The sequence below is a fragment of the Amphibalanus amphitrite genome, unplaced genomic scaffold (genome assembly GCF_019059575.1).
Source record: "Amphibalanus amphitrite isolate SeventyFive unplaced genomic scaffold, NRLGWU_Aamphi_draft 001569F_arrow, whole genome shotgun sequence".
NCBI classification, from domain to species: Eukaryota; Metazoa; Arthropoda; class Thecostraca; order Balanomorpha; family Balanidae; genus Amphibalanus; species Amphibalanus amphitrite.
Window position 1 is genome coordinate 15,786 of NW_024883062.1, and position 24,291 is coordinate 40,076.

General features: G+C 48.9%; 2 protein-coding genes across 3 annotated transcripts; one reads left to right on the forward strand and one right to left on the reverse strand.

Moving 5' to 3' along the window:
• Positions 1 to 241: 241 nt before the first annotated feature.
• Positions 242 to 3,932, forward strand: LOC122373906 (39S ribosomal protein L1, mitochondrial-like). Of its 2 annotated transcripts, none has more exons than XM_043352356.1 (3): positions 242 to 406; positions 2,537 to 2,742; positions 2,982 to 3,932. In XM_043352356.1, the coding sequence occupies exons 2-3, from the start codon at positions 2,546 to 2,548 to the stop codon at positions 3,748 to 3,750; spliced, it is 966 nt and encodes a 321-aa protein (XP_043208291.1). In that variant the 5' UTR covers positions 242 to 406; positions 2,537 to 2,545; the 3' UTR covers positions 3,751 to 3,932. The 2 variants fall into 2 exon arrangements, with proteins under 2 accessions (XP_043208291.1, XP_043208292.1); XM_043352357.1 differs by lacking the exon at positions 242 to 406 and adding an exon at positions 437 to 445.
• Positions 3,933 to 10,041: 6,109 nt separating this feature from the next.
• Positions 10,042 to 12,419, reverse strand: LOC122373899 (acylamino-acid-releasing enzyme-like). The gene has a single exon (XM_043352347.1). It carries the CDS (start codon positions 12,402 to 12,404, stop codon positions 10,305 to 10,307), a length of 2,100 nt encoding a protein of 699 aa, XP_043208282.1. The 5' UTR covers positions 12,405 to 12,419; the 3' UTR covers positions 10,042 to 10,304.
• Between the last annotated feature and the right edge of the window lie 11,872 nt (positions 12,420 to 24,291).

Here is a 24,291-nt window from a genome sequence, read left to right on the forward strand (position 1 = left end):
AAATATCGTTTTACTCACCAATCAAGCCTCAGACCCACGCTGCGCCCGGTCGCCCCCACATGCCCCCACAAAATTAACCGCGTCGTTTTTGTCAGCTGGAGGTCCACATGACTGCTGTCTTCACCTTGGTCTTCACCCAATAATGTGACGTAATCTGTACGTAATTCAGCAAAAATAAAATCTAAAAGTTAAAAATGTAAAACTTATCAGTCTGTTTTTATTTTTTTTGCAAAATCACCGAGCAAAAAGTAGTTTGAAGAAGCAATTTTCTTTTAATAAAAATTCTATTTATTAAAACGTCACTTTTAACATCATATTTATCATGACACCTTTCGCATATTAAACAGCCTTGATTATTTGTTACGTTTATGGCGCAAGCAGTAAGCACTTCTAGGGACTGGCAAAGGTAAGGTGTTTTTATGAATAAATTGTTGCCTTTTGTACCGTAGGTAATTGTTGTTCACTATCAATAATCAATTTGTTAATTAATGTATCGTTAAAAATAAATCAATTTTACTCTAGACCGTGGGTGAAATCGCCCTTTTTGCACCCAAGGCTCAAAATTGAAATTGAATCAGAATAAAACCCTCACTGTCACGGGACCTCAGGCTAGGAATTCAAATTGGAATAGTGGGTTTGCATCTGGTAAAACACTGAAAAAAGAAAACTTGTGCGAGTTTGAAGTGCCAGAATCCCAGACAAGATGATCAAAGTCTGTTAGGTGGTCTCACTTTTCAACCTGAGAAGGATATGTTCTTTCTTTTCATGTTATTGTTTTGTGAATTTCCTCAGTTTTTATTTTTTTAATTGAAATGGTCAAAACTGCAAAGGGTTCTGAAATTCAGAAGTCACCATATAGTGCTCCAGCGGTGCTTAAATTATGTCCATGAACAAACTGTTATTGTTATGCGTAAGTCTCGAGGAGAGTGATGCTGCTGGGAAAATGTACCTATATGTGCTTTTCTACACAAGAATTTGGTAATTCCATTTGCCAGGTGCTAGAAAAGCACCCCCTGGGATTATGGCTATTCTCTCTCTGCCCCTGACATGAATACATCATCTTTTAGAGAAGCACTGCAAAATTATTGTCACAGACAACATGCATGGTGTCCTTTTAAAGGGACCCTCCCACCTTAACATTAGTTTTGAGTTGAGATAGCCAAGTTTGCGGCCAGGCTCAGAAACCACCATTTATCCTGGTCGCAACCCCAGTAGCTTTATGGTGTTCAAGAAATTGCTTCCCTTTACTTGCAGGGTGGGACCAGCGTGGTCCCTATCTCTTAACCATTGCGGGAATCTGATGACGTCATCAGGCTTTCGAATGTCCGTTAAATGTTTGACTAAAACGTTTTGTAGCACGCGGTGGTATATGCTGCTTTGCGCGCAACAAATGCCGCACTTTCAAATAAAGTCGCTAGGAACAGCGGAGATCCCAAAAAGTAAACAAAAGTAAAAGTCTATTATCTTGAAAACCGGTGAATATTTTTCGATGAAATTTGGTAGATGTTCGTTTTTGCTCTTTCTGAACCGAGCGACATCACTTTCATGCCAATTCATTAACTTTTTTGAAGGTGGGAGGGTCCCTTTAAATTGAACTTTAGTCAAGCTTTCAGGGCTGTTTACTAAAGGCCATTATGGGCAGTGGGCTTGTATAATTGATAATTCCATGCTAAATCTTACTTTATCTTTACCAACCTTCACATCACCAGTGACTGCTGAAATATGCAACTGACAGAGTATGTTTCAAACAGGAGCCTATTTAAAATACTATACTTTGCACCTTGCACTCTGACTGGAGCAGGGAACACTCTCCTATTCTATGTCATTTGGGTGTTAATTTTGTTTAGCATTTTAGCCTGAAGACGATATAAAAATGAAAGACCATACCAAGAATGGCTGTATTGGACTTGCGAGCCATTCTTTGTACCTAACCTATTAGGTAGGTAAGGTGCATTTAAATACTAGCCAAATCAAGTAGGTTAAGTGATATTGTAAAACAGTGTGGCTAAATTCATTTTACGTTAGGGGGAGGATGTGGAAGAAAAGGCCGGAAAGGATGTCGTTATTTTCATAAAATTTGACCTTGACCCTTTCTTCATACAGACATGTCACCGTTTTCATATACTTCACGAGAAAATGATGTAGAAATATTGAATAGGTACTGATAAAAATTTGAAGGCATTCTGATATTCGGGAGAGGTTTTTGAGTCGGGTCAAACATTCAAATATCTTGGTTATTCGAATGGTTGTCTTGGCGTCTTTTGAGAGTTTGCGAGGTTCGTGTTTCTCTTGCTCCTAAAAGTTTAAGTTCGAGGATATATTATAAGTTGTGACTTGTGACTGCCGTGAGGATGTCTTTATTTCTATTTTTAGGATGTCATTACACTTTTCATTATGGGTGGATTTCCCCGCAACATTACAATTTTGGACACACTTGTAAAAAGGAAATAATGTACAATGTATTGCAGTTGCCAGTAAATGTGTGATACCTACATGTTGTCATGCACAGTGAGTGTCACGCCTCTATTATTCTCAGGACTTCACCATGCTCCTCCCAGCATCTCTGCGGACTTTGGCGCGACGCCCCCTCTCCACGTCAGCGCCACTAGCCGCTGCCAGGAAGGGCACCCGTGAGCGAAAGAAGGCCAAGATTGTCAAAAAGGAGGAGGTGAAGACTGAGTGGGTGCCACAGAGTGTGCGCCGGGCGCAGCTACTGAGTCTGCAGCCCCGCGCCAACCGCAGGTAGGTCACGCATCTGCCTGTTTTCCGTTAAAAAATGAAGGGAGGGGACGGAAAATCGTCCATTGCCGTGAACATTAGTGGACTTTCCCTTAGATCGCATGTAGGTGCCAAAATGTATGTGCCAGGCGTGCGAACTTTTGGGGGCTGATCAAATACGTTGGATATTTCCCTGAGCTAGCACACAACGCGCCCTGTTTGTAATGAGTATGTGTGTGTGACGCGATGTGGCGCGCCGCCAGGTTTGACCGGGAGCGGCTGCCGGAGCCCATCGATGACGTGTACGTGCGCAACTGGTTCCGCTGGCGCGAGCACGCCGTGGAGGAGGCGGTGGCCATGCACCGGCAGACGCACCACCCGACCGTGTTCAACCAGCCGGAGGCGCTCATGTTCGTCACCGCCGAGCTGGACATGCAGCTGGACAAGAAGACGCGCTACGCGGACCCGGTGCGGCGCGTGGTGTCGCTGCCGCACCCGTTCGAGTACCGGCCGCCGCGCGAGGTGGCCGTCTTCTGTCAGTCGGCGGAGCTGCGCCAGCTGGCCGAGAGTCGCGGTGTGGCCGTGGTCGGCGGCACCGAACTCATCAAACAGTTCCAGAGCGGGGCAATGGCCGCCGACCAGTTCGACTACTTCGTGGGCCACCCGGAGCTGGCGCAGGAGCTGCTGCCGATCCGCGGCCTGCTCCGGCGCCGCTTTCCCTCCATCAAGGATGGCACGCTGACCACCGAGCTGGAGGCAACCATCGACCGGTTCCGGCACGGCCTGGAGCTCAGCTCCGAGCGCGACGAGCGCCAGCTCGACTTTGCCCAGGTGGTGGCGCCCGTCGGCCGGCTGCACATGCCCGCCGAACATGTGGCCGCTAACGTGGCGGCGCTGGTGGCTGACCTGGCGTCGGCGCGGCCGCGCGGCCACACGCGGCCCTTCGTGACGCGCCTGACCTCCTGGTGCCACCCGGCGCCGGAGCGACTCGACCTGCAGCTGCGGCCGCTGCTGGAGGCCGCCCAGGCCTGAGAGACCGCTCGACCGGCGCGATCTAACATCACCGGGGACTGGGGAGGCCAGCCAACACTGGTCGGGTGTGTGACACGCATGTGATTGGTTATTTTGGACGTGTGTAGCGCGGAGTTTTGTCCCGCTTGTACGTTAAGTTTGTAATGTACTCTAGACCAAACAATAAATAATGTGACAATAGATCCATAATATTTTCTCTTTACGTCGCCACTCGGCGGTCAGATGCAGGAAAAGTGACTTACTGGTTAATCAAGTATCTTTTCTAGACGTAGGCAACGCAAAACTTCCCTTTCTAAGGATATGCCTGTTAAATGTGATTCTGCTCGATAACGTAATTCGGTGTAGGGATCTCGTTATTAACTACACTGTCCATAGTAAATAAAACGAGAAATTCCAACCTGATCAGAACCTGGGCAACAACGAACAAGGACGCGGGGATAACGGAACAGATAGTCAAGCAGACAAAGCTACCTACAAGCTTACCTGCTTACGAGCTTAGCTCCTACTTGATTACGGAGCGAGCGAAGCGAGCGGAGTCTTACGTAGAATAACGGAAATTTCTGAGTATGAGCGGCCGGCCGGCCGTGGTCACGCTTTTGCGAGGCTTATATCTCAGCAATCACTTGACCGATTTACACGCGGTAATTTTTGTAGGGTAGCTTCATTCCTTCTACCAAGTATTGGACTATTCCCGATGCATGTGGGTGACCCCTTATGCACGTGCCACGTGCAAAACGAAGAGGTGTCAGTTTTGTAATTGTTGCAATATCTCGGTAACTACTTGGCCGATTGCGCTGAAAGTTGGCATGTAGGTAGGCACCCACTAGGCACTGCATATACATGTGCTAGAGTTGGGGTGCTGCTGCACGTGCGCACGTGCAGGGGTCGTTTCCAGATCTCGGGAACGGCTGGACCGATTGCGCTCAAATTTGGTACACGGTTAGGGACCGGTTAGTAGGGTGCCGTGCACAAGTCAGTTGGGACCCATTTTGCACGTGCGCACGTGCAGGGTGCCGCTTCCAGATCTCGAGAACGGCTGGGCCGATTGTGCCCAAATTTGCCACATCGCTAGAGACCAGTTAGTAGGGTGCCGTGCACAAGTCAGTTGGAGGTACCCCCTCGCAATTTCGCACGTGCAAGGCCCACCCTCTCGCTCGCTCCGTTAGTCGCCCCAAAAGGCGTTATACTGGTGCAATATAATTTCACCGTGATAAAAATCGGATAACTGAAAGAAAATACGCCGAACAAACTAAAAGAAGTAGAATATTGGTCAAAATACGTTTCAAGCCCATGTACCGTGTAGTTATTCTTGGCTGTTCCGAATAATTTTTGTGCCATGCGGTACAGTCTAGCTTCAGGCGTTTACTCCTGGTGCCATCTAGTGGCAATTTTGTAATGACAGTCTGTTCCAGCCTCCGTTACGCAGTCTGTAGTTGTTTCGAGACGATCCGATCCCGTCAGGCGTCACTGTGTCAACTGTCAGCCATGTCAGCTATGGTCAGAAACGGCTTCCCACTTCCCTCGAAATGCTAGATTTGTAACTCCGCGCATCAAACTCACTGTGTAGATGTCCGAATGTCCGTAGGTATGAAAGGCCGTCACAGCATCAGCAGTAATCGCCAGCCACGCACTTTGTATGTGGATCGCTCTTAAATGTAAATACAATACAAATACAAACGTGTCTCCAGAGCTGAGCACCATCTCGTTCGCCCGGCGTCCGCCTGCGGCACCGCGTAACCCCGTGACCCGCGGCCCGTCACTGATCACACAGTCGACAACGAGCCTTCCCCGGACGATGGAGAGGAAGTCGCTGAACTGACCGGATTTGAACCGACCTTGATCTGAACTCCAAACTCAGAACGACCTTTTCCTAACAATCGGTAGAAACGTATACCTACAGGCTACAAGTCCTACATATCACTCGATGCCGATGAGTATGATAACGGACAAATTATGTATATGATAGCAAAAACTAATTCCTGTAAGATATTTTTTTATAAGCTTTGGCGAGAGTTTCGCTTCCCGGCCGAGGGGGAAGGGGGTGCCATCCCTGCCGTTTTACCCCGCGAATTCTCTAAACGCTTTGCTGATGCGAGCTGAAAGGTTGCAAACCCTTGCTAGAAGCGAGAACTTGACACCAACCAGACTCAGGTCAGATTAGGTCAAGTCAGGTCACAGACCTTGCGGCCTCAGGCACCTCAGTAGACGTCATTGGTGAACTTTGCAAGGGCTTAATGTCACAATTTCACAACGCACTCAATCACCAGGGAATCCTTTGCACGGAGATGGAACTTATACCTACTTGGACAATATTGAAAATGTTATTCTGGGACTGATCTAAGATCAGCTCGAGTACATACATGAGGTCGTGAGTTCATACACTCCTTGCGAGGTCCGATGCATACATTTTGCACCGTTGACCTAAGACCTTGCGTGACTTCATGACGCAGTTAAGGTCATCGGAGTTTGTACTTTGTGTTCAATAACTCCCGATCAAATTGAGCTAGCCAGTCCGGAAAGTAACCAATGGTACAGGAAGACCTGCCGAATCGAATATGTAGCATGACCTCCTTTGACATATTTCGTGCCCTGGGTGGCTTTGACCTGGCCTTGACTTTAGGTCAACACCCCAAACTGACCTCGCCCAAACGAAAAAATGATTCATTCGACGCATCTCAGCACGGCGAAGTGACCGATAGACAACCACTACGGCATGCGTTGACACTGGTCTGGCCTGCAGAGCGCTGCAGCAGACGGTCAGACGGTTCTGACGCCGCCCGAGGCACCAGTAGCGGCACACACACCTGAGCGCGGGCGGCAGGTACGAGCGACGGCAGCGTGGCCGGATCCCGGATCCGCCGCAGTGGAAAGCCGGAACTGTGGCACTCTCTCCGCTCGACGGCGGCGGCGACACGTGACCGATGGACGCCGGCCGCCGCCCGGTCACGTGACCGTCCGCGCGCCAGGAAAGTCTGTCGGACCGGCGGCGGCCGGGAGAAAACGGCCACGGCCCGCGCTCCGGCGGCGGCCGCCGTCTGGTATCGGGCGCACATCTCGCGGCCGAGCCGGATGTGAGCGCGCGAACGGTCCGCGTGTCTGGCTGCACCTGGCGGCGCGCGGTCAGAGCCCACCCGGCGGAGCAGCTAGCCCGAGAAAACGGCCGGCCAGCCACCATGTGCGCTTAATTCAGACTCAGCTGCACTGATGTCGCCCTATCAGTCTTCATTCTGGCGACAATTTATCAGCTATCTGGATTAGTTGCTCCAACCAGTCGATAATTTTGTTACATTGGGGCAGAAAATATAAACGGCAGTGAATTTCAAGGACTGGTGACTAAAAATGTGAGGCAAAAAATAAAAATTATAGAATGGTATCTGCCTTCTACCCGGGGCCGTGCCATGCCATTGACCCAGACAGGCCTGGGGACGTCCATGAGAGTACCCCGCTTCATTGGCATTCACAACAGTGTGTTGTGGATTTAATGGTGTTGACTATTTATAAATTGCCGACTGATTTAATGGATAATCAGTCATATTATCTCCTTGGAGCACAGCACGTGCGTTCCACGTGCATCGAGACGGGCGAGTCAGTGGGCGGGGTCGCGCGGCGAGGGCGTTGCGCCCGGATCTGCTGCCTCTCCCTCTCTCTTTTCCCGACGCTCGCGCGCGACACACCGCTCGGGAAGGCGGGTCAGTAGGCTGCCGGTGAAGGACGCGGCCTTACCGACTAGCGCGCCGGCCAGGGACCGAGCGATCAGTGGCAGTGACCGCGGCGTGACACGATCAATGACCGGTGATCGGTGGTCAGTGGTCAGTGAACAGCGACAAGTGATCAGTGAGCAGTGGCTGGTGGCCGGTGACCGATTATTTATCAATGGTGATCTGACCATAGACAACGGACCAGTGAACGGAGATCAGTAACCGGTAACCGTTGACCATTGGCCGGCGATCTAAGAAGCAGCGGCGGCCATCAGCGCTACCGGTGAGCACTATTTTCAGCTGCATAAGAAAGCCTAACAACTGTTATTTGGTTAAAGGGACCCTCCCACCTTAACATTAGATTTGAGTTGAGATAGCCAAAATGGGGTCCCTGGCTCAAAATTACCGGTTTCGGCACTCACAACATCGAGAAATGCCTTAAATCAGAAATATTGAATTTCAAAATTGCATTTTGATTCAGAGGGGCTAATGCTTAGGAATACCCCTCTGAATGTGTGACGTCAGCGCAGATGTCTAACGATTTTTAAATGTTTGACTAAAACGTTTTGTAGCACGCGGTGGTATATGCTACCTATTTGCGCGCAACATCTGCCGCAAACGCCGCACTTCTAAAATAAAGTCGCTAGAAACAGCGGAGATCCCAAAAAAGTAAGCAAAAGTAAAAGTCTAATATCTTGAAAACCGGTGAATATTTTTTGGTGAAATTTGGTAGATATTCGTTTTCGCTCTTTCTGAACCGAACGACATCACTTTCATGCCAATTCATAAACTTTTTTGAAGGTGGGAGGGTCCCTTTAATGTGTACCTCTCTGAGGCGGAGGGACAGGCGTCCTAAAAATTGAATACGGAATTAATTATTCCCCTGACGAATATAGGGCAAATAGCCTAATAGGTTCCATGGCGCAATTCAATAACGACATGCTGCCAGTGTCGGGGCGACTCTACGCAGGAACACCCAACCAGTTCAAACGGCTACGGAGGTGTACAAAACCGTTCAAACAGCTAGAGATGGGCACGACACCATTCAAACGGCTGCAGAGGAACTGATTGTTGTTCAAGCCGTCACAGAGGAGCACACAGCCGTTCAAACGGGTACGGGGAGTACAAAACCAGACAAACAGCTACAGAGGAGAACCAAACCGTTCAAACAGCTACGGAGGGGTACGAAACCGTACAAACGGCTACAAAGGAATTATTCATGTTCACTAGAGGAGCACACAGCCGTTGAAACGGGTAAGGGGAGTATAAAACTGTTCAAACAGCTACAGAGGAGAACCAAACCGTTCAAACAGCTACGGAGGGGTACGAAACCGTACAAACGGCTACAGAGGAATTATTCATGTTCAAACGACTAGAGGGGCACACAGCCGTTGAAACGGGTAAGGGGAGTATAAAACTGTTCAAACAGCTACAGAGGAGAACCAAACCGTTCAAACAGCTACGGAGGGGTACGAAACCGTACAAACGGCTACAGAGAAATTATTCATGTTCAAACGACTAGAGGGGCACACAGCCGTTGAAACGGGTAAGGGGAGTATAAAACTGTTCAGACAGCTACAGAGGGATACGAAACCGAGGAGGGGTACATAGGGGTACGAAACCGTACAAATGGCTACGGAGGAGCTTACTGTCGTTCAAGCGACTACGGAGGAACGGAACGACCAACATTTCAAGCGGCTGTGGAGGAAAACCCGACAGTTCAAACGGCTACGGAGGAGCACCCAACAGTTTAAGCGGCTACGAAGGAGCATCCCACCCACAGTTCAAGCAGCTTCGAAGGACCACCCCACAGTTCAAGCGGCTACGGAAGAGCACCCGGCTATTTAAGCGGCTATTATTGTGGGTCTACACAGCGGCTCGAATTATGTCGACACTCGACAGACTAAGGAGGGGCACACAGTGGGGCGAGTGGCTCGCCTACCGTACATTGAGGGTCGGTGGGACTCTCGTCCACATGTGTGCCCAGCCTCTCATCACAGCGGACGACCCAATAAACCGGTATACGAGTCGGCAGGTCGTAGGGCTGTCATAACGAAGTCGGCGTCGTTAAACCCTTCAAGAGACAACAGTCAAGCTCGACGAATCAAGCACTCGAGTCAGTACAATGAATCGGCACTATCAATGACTTTAGAGCTGCCGACAAGCTCACTGATCGTTCGAAAATTTGTTGCTTCGTCTTCAACTCAGAATAAAACAAGGCAAACATAAATAAACGTAACCATCGAGACTTCATCTTTTATGAAATACGATTCAAGGTTTCGAAAGTGGGAGAATGGCCTCGATCATAACGCTGATAAGCATAGGTAAGTTAAAAGAAAGGGAATCTCCATCACCTAGTTAGCGTCTTTTGTCCTTCGTAGGTACTACGTTCCGATCTTGCTTTTGTCAAAGGATTAAAATGCCGTCTCTTTAGACTGAGTATGAATTATGGAAGTAATCGAATGCCCTTTGTTCTATCCAAATCGGTTGGTAATTTCCCGAGATTAGACGGGGCTGCTGCACTGATTTGACTGAGAGGTTTTCAAACAACTATTTCAACCACGCACTAAGTGCAAGTGTATTTGCCCTTTGTGACAATGTGACTTTCTTCTTGGTTAACATCTCCCTAACATCTCCTTTAAAAACGACTGACCATAAAAAAAATGCACGTAAGCATAACCATTAAGCAAGTTATTTTGGCACATTTCACCAACAAAAACATAAGCACCGGTGCTGAATGTTGCTGGTTTTCCCAAGCTAAATAAGCACCAAACCCCTCTAAAGAATTAGCAAAATGAGGTGGCAAGATCGGTAGTTGGCTCACCGGCGGCCGACGGAGGCACTCCGGTGGACGGCCTAGACCGGCGGGCTGTGGTCGAGCTTCTCACACATCCAGGTGGCCGCGTGCACCATGACGTCCCCGTTCACGGCCGCCTTGGACAGCGGGTGGCAGTCGTCATAGACGCGCACCTCGGCCGGCACGCCGCGCTGCCGCAGCGCCTCACCGTAGTAGAAGACCTGGTAGGGCGGCACGCGCCGGTCGGCCGTGCCCACCATCAGCAGGGTGGCCGCGCGCACCTTGTCCACGTGACTGATTGGTGAGCAGGTGAGCATGGCGGCCAGCCGCTGCGGCGTCGGCGTCAGCAGCGGATCGTACGCCTCGCCCGACTCGACGTGGTTCCAGTCGGGGATGTCTGTGCCTTCCAGCATGCCGGCTATGTCACACACGGGGTTGCGCGCCACCACTGCCTTGACTAGGTCCGGGTGCTGGCCGCTCAGGTGCGTCACCAGAAACCCGCCGTGCGAGCCGCCGTAGGCCGCTACCCGGCCAGCGTCCAGCAGCGACGGCTCGGCAGAGAGCACCTGGCGAGCGGCGTGCTCGCAGTCGGCCACGTCCAGCGTGCTGACGCGGCCCGGCAGCGCGTGCAGCGAGCGCTCGCCGGCACCGGTCGATCCGCGGTAGTTGATAAGCAGCACGGCCAGGCCCAGCTGGTTGAAGAGCGCCACGTGCGCCGACCACGCGTCGGTCATGACTCCGTGCGGGCCGCCGTGCGGGAACATGATCAGCGGCGCGGGGGTGGCGCCGGCCGGCGGCAGCACCAGCAGGCCGCTGTAGGGCAGCGCCGCCAGCTCGGCCGGCTCCGGGCGGCTGAACGTCAGCGGCCGCACGGTGCCGGCGCTGGCGGGCGCCGCCTCCGTCAGCGCCACCGGCTCACCGCCGGCCGGCGGCAGGGCCACCAGCTCAGGCGGCTGCAGCAGTCCGGAGCGCGCACCCACCACCAGCCGCGGCGTGGCTGCCAGCACGGTGACACCGGCGGCCTCCAGACGGGTCCGGGCGCCCGAGGCCGTGTCCACGGTCAGCGACCAAAGCCCGGTGCCCACCGGCGTGGAGAAGCAGACCGCCGTGTCGGAGATCCAGCACTGGGTCGGCAGCTGCTGCAGGTACAGACCGCTGAAGCCGTCCGGCTCGGGGATGTCCACCAGGTCGATGAGCACGCTGACGGCGCCGCTGTTCATGTCTCGGCGCACGAGGCGCGCGCCGGCGTGGTGCGGCCCGCCGGCGGTAGACTCCAGCCACAGCACGGCGCTGCCGTCCGGGGAGACGCGCGGGCTGCGGCACGACACCGCGGCCTCGCCGCTCAGCCGGGCGCCGGCCGCGTCCGCCTCCACGGGCAGCTCCAGCACGTGCGAGGCCCGGTTGGAGCAGTAGATGAGGCCCAGCCGGCGCGGCTCGTTCTCCCAGGCGATGGCCACCACTGAGTGTGTGTCGCCGTGACGGCGCCAGCGCGCCTGGCCGAGCGACACGTCCTGCGGCGGCGCCAGCACGGTGAGCTGGCCGGCGGCCGCGTCCAGCACGACCACCACCGGCCGGTGCTGGCCCGTCTGCTGCTCGCCCCAGTCGGCGTAGTAGCGGCTCTCGGCGCCGCGCTCCGAGCCCTCGCGGGCGTTCTCGTCGAAGAAGGAGACGGCCGGCGGCCGCCTCTTCTCGGCGATGTACAGCAGCAGCCGCTCGTCGTCACTCCACTGGAACGAGCTAAAGTCGCCGCTGCTGTACACAGCGCCGTGTTTGTCCATGGCGGTCAGATCCAGCACCTGGGTCATATTGCCTTGGGACCAAATCTCCAGCAGCCACTTGTCCTTTTTGTTTTCGCCCTCCTTCTTTCGGAACACGGCCTTTTTCTGATGAGACGGCGAGTAGCAGACGACAACATTTTGGCCGACATTTTGTGATGGTGTGGCCGCAATAAGCCGCAGGGAAGGCTGCTCCACAACAAACGTACGCTCAAACTGAACCGTCTCGGCAGTCTCGACCACACTTTGCGACCAAGTCGTTTGGATTTCGGCAACACCGCCGCCCTTAGTGCCAGCAACTGATGCTTTTAGGAGTGTTGGTATCCTAGTTAGAACTCGAGTCTTCTTCACAATGCTGTCCACAAGTGTTACCATTTTCGACATTTCCTTTTCTTCTGAAAATGATGTTCCATTAAAGGGACCCTCCCACCTTCAAAAAAGTTTATGAATTGGCATGAAAGTGATGTCGCTCGGTTCAGAAAGAGCGAAAACGAATATCTACCAAATTTCACCGAAAAATATTCACCGGTTTTCAAGATATTAGACTTTTACTTTTGTTTACTTTTTGGGATCTCCGCTGTTTCTAGCGACTTTATTTTAGAAGTGCGGCGTTTGCGGCAGATGTTGCGCGCAAATAGCATATACCACCGCGTGCTACAAAACGTTTTAGTCAAACTTAATGACGGACGTTCGAAAGCCTGATGACGTCATCAGATTCCCGTAATGGTTAAGAGATAGGGACCAAGCTGGTCCCACCCTGCAAGTAAAGGGAAGAAATTTCTTGAATACCATAAAGCTGCGGGGGTTGCGACCAGGATAAATGGTGGTTTCTGAGCCTGGCCGCAAACTTGGCTATCTCAACTCAAAACTAATGTTAAGGTGGGAGGGTCCCTTTAATTTGACATACCGTAAACCGGGGTGAGTTGATATGGATTTTGAGGTTTTTCTAGATTTCTTTAAAAGTCACATTCATTTACGAAATGTTTTTTGTGCCAGTTTCATAGCACATGCCTTGGGGAGGCAATCAGCAAAAATGAATAAAAAATGTATATATTAAGCCCCTTTTTTAAAACGCCAAAGTTCATTCAAAATTTCTCGGCTAAAGAAGCTCAGAGGTGAGTTGATAAAATGCCAGTGTTTAAAAAAAGGATGTGAGAACACATCCTAAAAGAAACCATCAGAAAAATGGTAGTAGTTTGGCAGCAGACCTCACATTCATGAAAACGCAATCATGTCCAACACAGCGCTATCAAAATGGCTTGATTTTAGCAGCATCATTTTTTCGCTTTATGATACTTAGTTTTACTTAGAACATTCTGAACTTGGCTAGTCACGTGTCCTCAAGCCAACGGTATCAAAACTGGCAATATATTTTGGAATTACAAGTGTATTTTCTTGTAATTAAAACACATTGTCAGTTGCGGGTCAAGGTTGATATGCCTCTGACAGAGATAATGGATTGAAATGAAAGAATACATATACTTCTGAGCTTTTGTTGACTGGTAGTCAACAAAATAGTAATGAAGTGAAATGAAGCGAATCTAATTCAGACTGTATTCTATAAGGTGAAATAAGCGACATAAAACAGAATTCGGCATCAAAAGCCAAAATTAACCCTCGCACTTATAGGCGGGCGAACGGACCACCTCGGCTTTTCGCACATAACTCGCGCAAAAAGCGGCCGATCACGACGAAACTTTCAGTACCTCTCGAGTTTATCAATTTTACACATGTTCTAAAGATTTCATGACCCTGACTCAAATGGTTTTTGACTTGTAACCTGATTCTCGAGACCATGCTTGGCCGGAATCGCGATTTGGCGTAGTCGGCTCACATTATCCGCGCATTTCCAGTCTTTTTGTGATTGTAACGTCCAAACATGCAAATGATGTTGGTCCGACACAGTATTGTGGGTATCAACTGTCAAGGTCACCTGAAGGTCAGGTCAGGTCATTGACCTTTGGTGACCTCGGTTCACTTTTTGGAGTTTTACATGTTTCTAGGGTAGTTTTTTCGGGCCGATTTCGAATTTAACATGCATTTGATCATTTATGAAGTAGTTTTAGTGCCTTCGTAACATGTTACGACACCGTCAGTGGTAGTTGACACTTGACACTCCGTATGGATAGCCGGCAGGACACCTACTGGTTGACCTGACCTGACCTGACCTGGCCTAAATGTACGAAGACATCTGTGATCGAAACTAAAATGACATTCGTGATCAGCAACAGCCAAAAAATAATAAACTCGTTTTACGAACTTCAAATAACCCCCTATTTTCCCGACTTCTGGGTAATTGGCCTGGCCTGGAAGGTTAACCAATGACCTAGGACCTTAAAGTTGGTTATCATCGACTTCCTCGCGTCTCGGGCAACACGCTCATTTTTTTCCGCGAAGCTCTAGCTCCACCAGGGGCCAAACGACGATGGGATTCCAACGGACCCCCCCCCCTATACGTTAAACGCTGGAAAAACACGAATACGGGCGAGGGCTAAAACACCAGTCAATTTATTTATATTGTTTGTTCCATTTCACTTTGTCACTCATTCTCGGTTGGCAACTGCCAAGCAGGAAAACTTATCAGCAGTGCTGCCAGATTTGGAGGATTTCCGCAAATCTGGAGGATTTTGAACTCTATTTGCGGACAAATTTCGCTTTTGGAGGATTTTTGATTCTGGAGGAAAATCTGGAGGATTTCTCGCCCGATTATTATATTCAATTTCATGGAAAAATATCATAGGCGGCGGAACGATTTGAGACAAGGGGGGGCACCAGCTCAAGGAGCCAAACCTAGGGTACCCCCAAATCCTGTTTTCTCATCGGATTTAGGCCACTTATTTTCGTCACAGCCCTGACACGATGATTTTTTTTTCTTTTCTTTTTTTTACTAAACGAAAATGGCAGAACACTCCCGTATGTGTGGTTAACTTGAAGCTGATCCTCAAGTACCTATGTGTTTGTCTCTTTCTTATTCTCGTTTGATAAATTCCATTAACCCTCGCCCGACGAGGGGGGTTGGTGCAACCCCCCCCCCAAAGTTTTTCGCAAATAACGTAAAAACGGCGGCGCGTAGCGCCGCCAAATTTGGCATACCTTCTGGGGTAACATTTTCGCACCTTTCCTGAAAATTTGAAGTCCCAGTCATTTCAGGTCAGGTCACCAGGTCACAAAAACCGGTACAAGGTCAGGGGAAAATTGGACTAGCTTAGCGGCAACTGAATTCCAAAGTTCACTAAAATTGGTAACAAAGTATACCATTCGATGCGCACTGACGTCCTGAGTTCACTGGTGCTTTTATTTTTGCTCTATCTTTGCTAGGTAAAAAGTTATAAGCGAAAATTTTTGCAAAATTTTTGCATTCATACCCCAAAACCCCCTAAATATTGACTTAGAGTCACCAAACTTTCCTAGGGGCGAGATCTCCCATGGACCCACCTACCCTGTAAATTTGTCGTTTCTAAGTGCCATAGGAGCCAATCGCGAGGGGGGTCGTACCAACCCTCCCCCCCTCGCCGTCCGTGTTATGGAAAAGGCCCTCGCCTGGCGAGGGTTAATCCTACATGTATCAAATTACCAAGAAGCCATTGCAGTACTAATCAGTGGCGAATCCCAGGGGGGAGGTCACATGGGTCATGACTTTGGGCCTGGGGTCACCACATGCCTGCCAGGAGCACCACAGGCCTGACAGCCGACAGGGGCACCACAGGCCCGCCAGGGGTACCACAGGCCTAGCAGGGGCACCACGGGCCTGTCAGTGGCACCACAGGCCTGTCAGGAGCACCATCGGCCTAGCAAAAGCACTACAGGTCTTCCAGGGGCACCACAGACCTGCCAGGGGCACCAGAGGCCTGCCAGGGGTACTATCGGCTTCGCAGGGGAACCACCAGCCTCGCAAGGGCACCATGGGCCTGTCAAGGGCACCACAAGCCTGTCGTTGGCACTTTAGGATTGTCAGGGGCACCACAAACCTGTTAAGGGCACCTGCGTTCTAACAGGGGCACCACAGGCTCGCCAGGGGCACCACAGACCTGCCAAGGCCCAGGGACACCACAGGCCTAGCAAGGACACCACAGGCCTGTCAGGGGCACCACGGGCCTGTTAGGACCCATGGCACCCAGGGCCCACCGTGGGCTTGTCAGGGGGCAAGGTAGGTAGGTACCACAATCTTTCCAGGGGCACCAGCGGCCTAGCAGAGGCACCAGTCATCACACGACTAACCAAAAATAAAGAAAATAGAAAGCTGAAAATAGGGCACCACCAAAATTAAGTGGCCGAAATCCGTTGAGGTTTTCATTTTGGGTATAGGTAGGGGCACCACTTCGATTCATGACCCTTCCCTTGGAGTTTTCCCGAATCTGCTCCTGGTACTAATACATCAAATTTAAGGGGGGCACCTTGCTATTGGTGCCCCCCTTGCAGAATTCAAGGGGGGCACGGTGCCCCGGTGCCCCCCCCGTTCCGCCGCCTATGAAAAATATAACACATTCAAGACTAAAAAGGCATTTTCCTGCCCAGCGTCACCATACCCGTTAGGATATATCACGCCCTTTATCACCGTGAGACTGCAGAATGTCTCAGTCTGTAGCTATATTTACGAGGGTACCAAACTACTGGCGGATCTAAGAGGGACATTTGGGGTAAATGAGTTGACCGGCTCCCCTGCAGCGCCCGAAATCGACGAAAATTTTCGTTTTTTTTTTAAATAAAACGAAAACTCAACAACTTTTATAAGAAAAATTATCTTTTAAACTGCACAGCAGTGCGAAAGGATTCAAAATCCGATGAGTTTTTAGAATTTGGTGAAACTTTTTTGGGGGTATAGCCCCCCGCAGCGTCCAAGACCGCCTTTCTATATCTACCAATAGGATTTGGAGGAATCTGGAGGGTTTTTGTAACTGATATGGAGGATTACAGCCTTCCCCATCTGGCAGCACTGCTTATCAGTTTCACGAGATCAGAATTCCCGCGCTGTTAGCCATACAGAAACGACAGTTCTGTCATTATCGAAACTACGAATAATTATAAGTTTTTTAATCTGTATGTTTATAGGTGTTCTATAGCAGTTGGTGACATACCAGGGAAATAAGCTAAAATTAGAGCGCTCTATTTATTGCTCCTGCCCCATGTTGAAGAGATACCCCTAAAAGCGTGATCTTTTATCGGCCCTTACGCAGCAAGGCAGTAATTCTCAGACCGGTGGATGGTATCAATAGAAAGAGAATGCGTCAAAGATTAACATGAACTAATTAAAATAACATTAAAATGTTAATTAAGCGTGGAAATTAGTCCCAAACATAAGCTAATTATTGCTCCTACCTCGGCGACGGCGCTCCCCGCAGGGACACGCCTAAGAGCTGGACTTTTTGATGACGTCTTCGGGTGACGTCATGTCGTGTGTGACGTTTCGTGAGCAGGTAAGGAAAAGTGACCACCGCTGGCGAACATTGGTGCAGTAAATGGCAAACACAAATGCTGCGCAGAAAAGACAAATGTGTAACTTCAGACAACATTCGTTCGGACCAGAGTATAGGGTATATAGAAGATTGTTATTCGCAGTTGATTTGTGAAATGTATTATCAAAATCAATGTTTATTGAACGCAGATTCAGTTTATTTTCAGATGTACCTAGGTACCCTTACACTTCACTCATCTCAAGCTGTTCAACGTTGAAACGTTGGGTATAATTTATACTGTGTTTTCTCTGCATTATTAACATATTCATCATATATACGATATAAGGGCCACATGTTTTTTACAGGGAGACATGTCAGACAGCCCAGTAGGATGAGGCTTCGTCAAGCGTCATTTTTAGCAAAGCTTTTCTTGCTTAAAATCCAGTCTGCAAAACATGGCAGGGAGCTCGACAAGATTTTCGGGGCAGACAAAATCCTGCCCCGAATCAGAATGCTGAGTCCAGGGGCATCCCAATTCCTGTCCCTAATGATGCAAATAATGTAATGATATAATGATGTAGGAAGCAGTGAGAAGCTGAGAAAATCACTTCTGTGTCAATTTTTTAACTTCTGCACCAGATTTTCCTGTTTCTGTCCCTTGCTTACACTTGCTTACACTTGACTCCCAGCTGTTGTGTCTTTGCTATGCGATGTTAAACATATAAAACATCTTACTATTCATGTATGCGCCATGACTCATGTAATCTTTTCACAGCCAAGATGCTCCTAAGGTGCTGGGAATGTGGGGAGTGCAGCAGCATCAGTGCAGCACCGATGGTTGGATGCGACGGCTGCGATAAATGGTACCACTTCCATTGTGCGGGACTGACTAAGGAGCCAGGTAAGCAGCACAAATGTTTTCTGTCTCAGTATTTTTGTTGCAGCTATAGTGATCAATGAAATATTTTCCGCACTGTTCAGCCAAACATGTATTTCAAACAATCTGTTTCCCAACCAAGGGCGTTGCCACAGGGGGGGGGATGGAGGGGATCTCGTCCCCTCCACTTTTTAAAATTTTAACATTACGCCTATGGCGTTGCTTGGAAAGAATCGACTTGAAATGGTCCTCGTCCCCTCCAAAATGGACAATGTCCCCTCCCGTCGCCCCTGTTCCCAACTACACAAATTTAGTCAAACAATGTGCCAATATGGAATTTTCAGGTTCAGTTGAATGAAATAGGAACAATGATAATTGTAGATTACGTATACCTGCAAGAGAGGAAAACAGAATACATTGTATTGCTTGTCCTTCACTGATACTGTTATTTTTCCATTTCTAGAAACACCGACATGGCGATGCAGGTGGTGCTGCCTGGTGAGGCCGCGGTCTCCGGAATCGCCTGCAGACGAAGTCACCTGGCGTCCATCTGCACATCACTTGCAGCAGTGAGGCCTGCTGACAGCGTCTGGCAGTGTCGGCAACGTGCCAGACAGCTATCTGGAGTCCTGCTCAGTGCTCACCGCAGGTCGCCGACAGGAGGGGCGACGCATCGTCTCCGAGGTCGCCTCAGCAGCAGTGAGACCCCACTGGCCGTCTTCTTAGGCTTCAACTAGATTGCAAACAACCTATGGTGAGACAACGCCCATGTCGTGTGATCCGGTACCGCTACCGCACTGCGTGCCTGTGCCCGCCGTGAGCCGCTAGTGCATGGGTTCGACCATGAGAATATGTGTTTATGTTGCTTTTTATACTATTGTTTATACGTTGAAGTGACGAATTGTTTATTTTTCGCAAGCCTCCGCTGTCCGGTTGCCTGCAGCTCCATGCAACGCCAGCTGTACTGTTGTTTTAATGTTGTCTCTCCGCTCAGCTGTACTGTTGCCTCTCCGCTCATAACAACCTATGCTGAGACAACGCCCATGACGTGTGATCCGGTACCGCTACCGCACTGCGTGCCTGTGCCCGCCGTGAGCCGCTAGTGCATGGGTTCGACCATGAGAATATGTGTTTATGTTGCTTTTACTATTGTTTATACGTTGAAGTGACGAATTGTTTATTTTTCGCAAGCCTCTGCTGTCCGGCTGCCTGCAGCTCCATGCAACGCCAGTTGTACTGTTGTTTTAATGTTGTCTCTCCGCTCAGCTGTACTGTTGCCTCTCCGCTCATATATGACACCCTCTATATGAATGGCACTACTGATTGTCACACCCACTGTCCGTATTGTCCGTAGTGGTGTCATGGATACAAATACAAAATACAAATACGCCCATGTTCATACAGCGTGCAGAATCCAGATTCTCTTGAGGAGAGTTGAGCCAAGTCACCATAGGCTCGGGAAGAGAGCAACGTGGAGGCCCACTGCCCCTTCCCCGGCCCCCACTGGGGGCGCCAGCCACTCCAACTTTTGACTGGATGTCAAGAGCGTCGCCACGAGGGGAACGAGTCGCCGGCGAGCCAAGGTAGCCAACGGCGTGTGAAGGTTGCCTGACCTCGAGGAAACTGAGATGGCACCAACGGAGGTTTTGTTAAGTAGGCGACCAAAATTCGAGCGGCAGCAACCTGGGCACCTTCACAGATAGCAGTGCCGCGTATCAGGGCGCCTTCGACGTTGAGCTGGGCGCCGATCATCAGGACGCCGCGGGGGAATATGACCCAATATCCCCCGTAAATATGTGCCTCGGAAGGGAGACCCAACCATAAAACTGAAAGCTCGCCGTATTTTATCCACTATTTTTCGAGCAGGTCCATAGGTTTCCGTCATCGAAAGTGCGGGGATATTCCCCAGTGTTTGAGTTGGATGGGACTATAGTGGCGTTTACACCGACATGAGATTCCCATTGCCGGCTGTGGGAAACTACTGTCGGTGTAAGCGCCATTTATATTTCCTGCGTCACCCCTGTGGGGAGCGTATTTACAAATTGCAACCGAGCTCCGCCGTGGGGTAAGGTGGGCAGGGGTTTTCGCACTACGGCTGCGGTTGAACTACCGTCTGTGGTAGAAAGTTCAGGACGATGGCGCGTTTCATACGAAATCTGGCGCAATGTTTGTTTGCTTCTGAACTTGTACTGTTATTGCTGTGAATTCTTGAAGTGGGAGTGTTTCAATAACAATTTGTGGATTATTTGAGTTTCTTTATATAAACATAGAATAATATTATGAAACATTGTGTGGAAACTGCAAATACTGATATGATCAATTACTTAGTTTGGGAGTTGATACACATTTTGTAGCGATTTGTCTGGCAAATGGTGTAACAAACCTCAAGCCTATCATGATCTGAAGCTGCTGTAACAAATCAAAATTGCTTTGATGTTACATAGTACCTTGTTGGAAAGACTGGAGCATGGTTCAAGATGATGTGTAAAAATTCAAGATTTGTGCGAAAGCTTGTGACTGAAGAACGAAAACAGTTCGATATGATGGCTCAATCAAACGTGGAAATGGAAGACAAAAGTGAGTTTCAACGTTCCAGCATGTGAGAATAACTTCAGAAATTCATAGTTCTTGTAGCATTGCATTCTTTTTATGTACATTTATAGGTTTTGCTAGGGTATTTCAATTCATTGTGTCAGTTGAGATATAGATAGATGGATTGCAGAAAATTTGTAGAATCATTGTATGGTAGCTAGGTACTTGTTTGGTAAAAAGGTATGTGATAAATGCCATGAGAAGGTTTTTTATGATTTAATATATGATTGTTGTGGTACCTACAAAAATGCAAGCTTACTAGCAACTAGTTTCTGAATCAAATCAAAAGTATTTGCCATGAATGTAAATATGTACCTGCAAAGTATGTCAATAAATTTGTGTGATGTTGACCAGAGAGTTTTATCATCTGGGCATTTATGTCGCTTCTTACATTAGGTGTTAAGCATAGTAATTACGGATGAACTTTGTGCCAATATCTTCAATGCACAATGTATGTAGTAGCATGTCTACAACCCTCACTGATCCTGCTATAGCTATAGGCATTTGGCACCAGCTTGACCAAGGGCATGAACTTCACAGTTGCACAACCTTTTGTCATGTACCACCAGTCACTTTTTTACTTAATTAAGGTGCACATAGCACTGCACACAACAATGTGCAGAGGGCCTACACAAAAACAACATGATTAGTGTGCACTATGCAAAGCATTGTACCCTGATTATTTGAATATTTTGATCACTCAACAGTCAGCAGTCAGGAGATAATTATTGAATATCACATTTATTATACATCACTTGTCAAACAAGAGCATGATGACACACATTTTGACAAGCAATCATGGTAGTACCTATTCCAATAAGTTGGACAGTCACCTCCCTGGGCGTCATTTTTCCAGGAAGGTACCTCTGCAGGTGTTGTGGTAGGCTAGGTTGAATTGGGTTAAGTTAGGCGAAGTAAGGTGGTTAGGACCAGGTCAGACCGTAAGGCCTGGTCAGGTTGATTTTAACCTTTCATTCTAATTTGACATATATACCTATTACCTATGTTTTTGCTCCAGCCTTAATTTCATTAGGTAATGAGTTAATTTTGCTTTGTTTTTATCTGTCTTGTTTTGTGTTTTTGTCCCTTAACCCTATTAGTGGCAGGCTCCTGGCTACCCCCTATTAGTGGCAGGGGGGGCTGTTTACGACCCCCCCTTGATATCTCGAGATCTAACGGGCCGATTTTCAAAATTCAAACGGCATTCGATTTCGCTCGAGATCTACATTTCTAAAAAAAAATAAAATTAAAAAATGTCAATAGGGGGGTAGAGGGGGGTAAAAACGGGCAAATTGCAGATACATTTTAGACTGTTTATCACGGCCAGGTTTCTGAACCAATCTTAACGCAACTTTTGCCGATCGATAGAGAATGAACCAGGAATTCACATGGATCCTAAAAATATGTATTTTCAAAAATCATAGGCGGATACAGATCATTGAGATTGGGGGTACACAAAAAGTACAGTAAATAAGGTTTTTGTTGGTACTGTTTCTAAAAAGGGTGGTAATGGTCTTGTTATGTTACAATTTTCTTATGAGAGAACGACTAAAATTGTATTGGTCATGCATAGGCGGTGTCAGGGCACCTATGCTGGGAGGTAAAAAATAACCCCCCTTTTTGGACGCCTGGATCCGCCTATTATAGCAAAAACGTGTCAAAAGAGGATGCACAATAACTTTGTATATGTTATCACATGATACCTTTCATTCACTGTTCGTAAAACTGGTGCAGCATCGTGATCTTCGCCCAAATGACTCGCTTCACGAATAGGACCCCCAATTCCCAGTGCTCTGGAGCCGCCCCTGGTAAAGTTATGAACTTGAAATTTTCAGGGAATGTGCCCAATTTAGTTTTAGGAAAAGTCAGAAAATTTCAGCATCGTAGCTTCAGCGGTTTCGGAGATATTCCCGAAAAACCTGAGGGGTGGATAAAAACAACCCCCCCCCCTGCCACTAATAGGGTTAACCCGGCAGTTGCTGGGGTATTTCGCCACCCACCGTTTGCTGGGGGGGGGGGCGTTAAAAAACGCCCCCAGCCGATAACTCGAGAACCAATAGGCGCAGCGAAACGCACGAGGCGGCAAACGAAAGAACGCGACGAGACGCTTCAGATGAGTACTTTAAAGTTGAATTTTGAGGTCACAGGTCGGGTCAAGGTCAGGTCAAACACCTGAAATGGGGCTTTCAGTAGCATGGACTTCAGGACTTCGCAATGGGCGCCTCTCGTCATAAACTCTGTCAAAACGGTGCACAATCCATCAAATAAGGCCAACAAGAGTGTCAGCTCCATGTAGGGGTCAGTCAAGCATAGGTCAGGGTCAAGGTCAGGTCAACCGGGTAGGCACATATCCCCGAAAATCAAAACTGATATTCGCAGCCTGTGACACATGTTATGTGGGTAATTTGGGGCGTAGAACACGATGGTGACATTCATTTTATCATATGTGTACGTGTTTGGCTCAAAAAGTCCAATTGAAGAAATGCATGTATCATGGGCGTGAAGTAGTCACGAGAAATTGCCAAGATTCAGTTCAAAATTTTGGAAAATGCGGAACGATAATCAATAATCGAAGATAGCCATTTGATTGTTCATGGTATTGGTAGTCTAATGGCGTTTACGGCATGTCTGTATGTCTATTCTGTGATTTTATATGATTTTTTGAACATATGCCGTTTTTGGTCGAAAACTCAGAAATCATGACGTCACTAAAACCTCGATATCTCAAAAAAATTCCGACCGATTTTTTTGAAACTTTGTCACAATACACTTCAATCAATTCCCTACAGGTACCCAAAATTTGGCGCGCCTGCGGCGCGCCGTTTTTATGCTATGGCCCGGCGAAAAAAGTGGGGGCGTTTAACGCCCCCCAGCAACTCGCGGGTTATGTTTTGCCCCATAGCTATGGGGCAAAACATAGCTATGGCCCCCCCTCATATGGCCCCCTATGGCCCCCTATGGCGTCTAACGCCCCCCCTCCACCCTTGCCTATGCATAGGCAAGGGTGGAGCTTTTCCAGGGAAGGTGTAGGAGCATGATTGGAGGCGCTCAACCAGACGGCATAGGGGGCACGGTTTCTGAACGCGCACTGATGCCTGATTCAAGCCACACTGTCTTCATGCGGGGCGGCGCGCTACTTAAAAGTCCCTAAACGAACGGGAAGTGATGCCGATAGAACCTTCAATCATTCTGGGCTAACGCTTATGACTTGGAAAAAGTCGCGATCCCTATTCAATCGAAAACCTGTGGGGCGTGGGCTCTTGTTCAGCAGAAGGTGTATGAAGAGCCACCCGCCATAAGCACTGCTCAACCGCAGGCACAGGTTTAGACGGCGTTGGTCCGCATCAAAGCCAGTGTGCTGGAGAATCCATTGGCTGAAATGCTCCAGAACATTCATCACTGTGTTTTT

Bases quoted from the DNA above. Each gene is read 5' to 3' on its own strand.
- LOC122373906 (XM_043352356.1), top strand. From the start codon at position 2,546: ATGCTCCTCCCAGCATCTCTGCGGACTTTGGCGCGACGCCCCCTCTCC. The intron at 2,743-2,981 runs GTAGGTCACGCA...GCGCGCCGCCAG, and splicing joins CAGCCCCGCGCCAACCGCAG to GTTTGACCGGGAGCGGCTGC.
- LOC122373899 (XM_043352347.1), bottom strand. From the start codon at position 12,404: ATGTCGAAAATGGTAACACTTGTGGACAGCATTGTGAAGAAGACTCGA.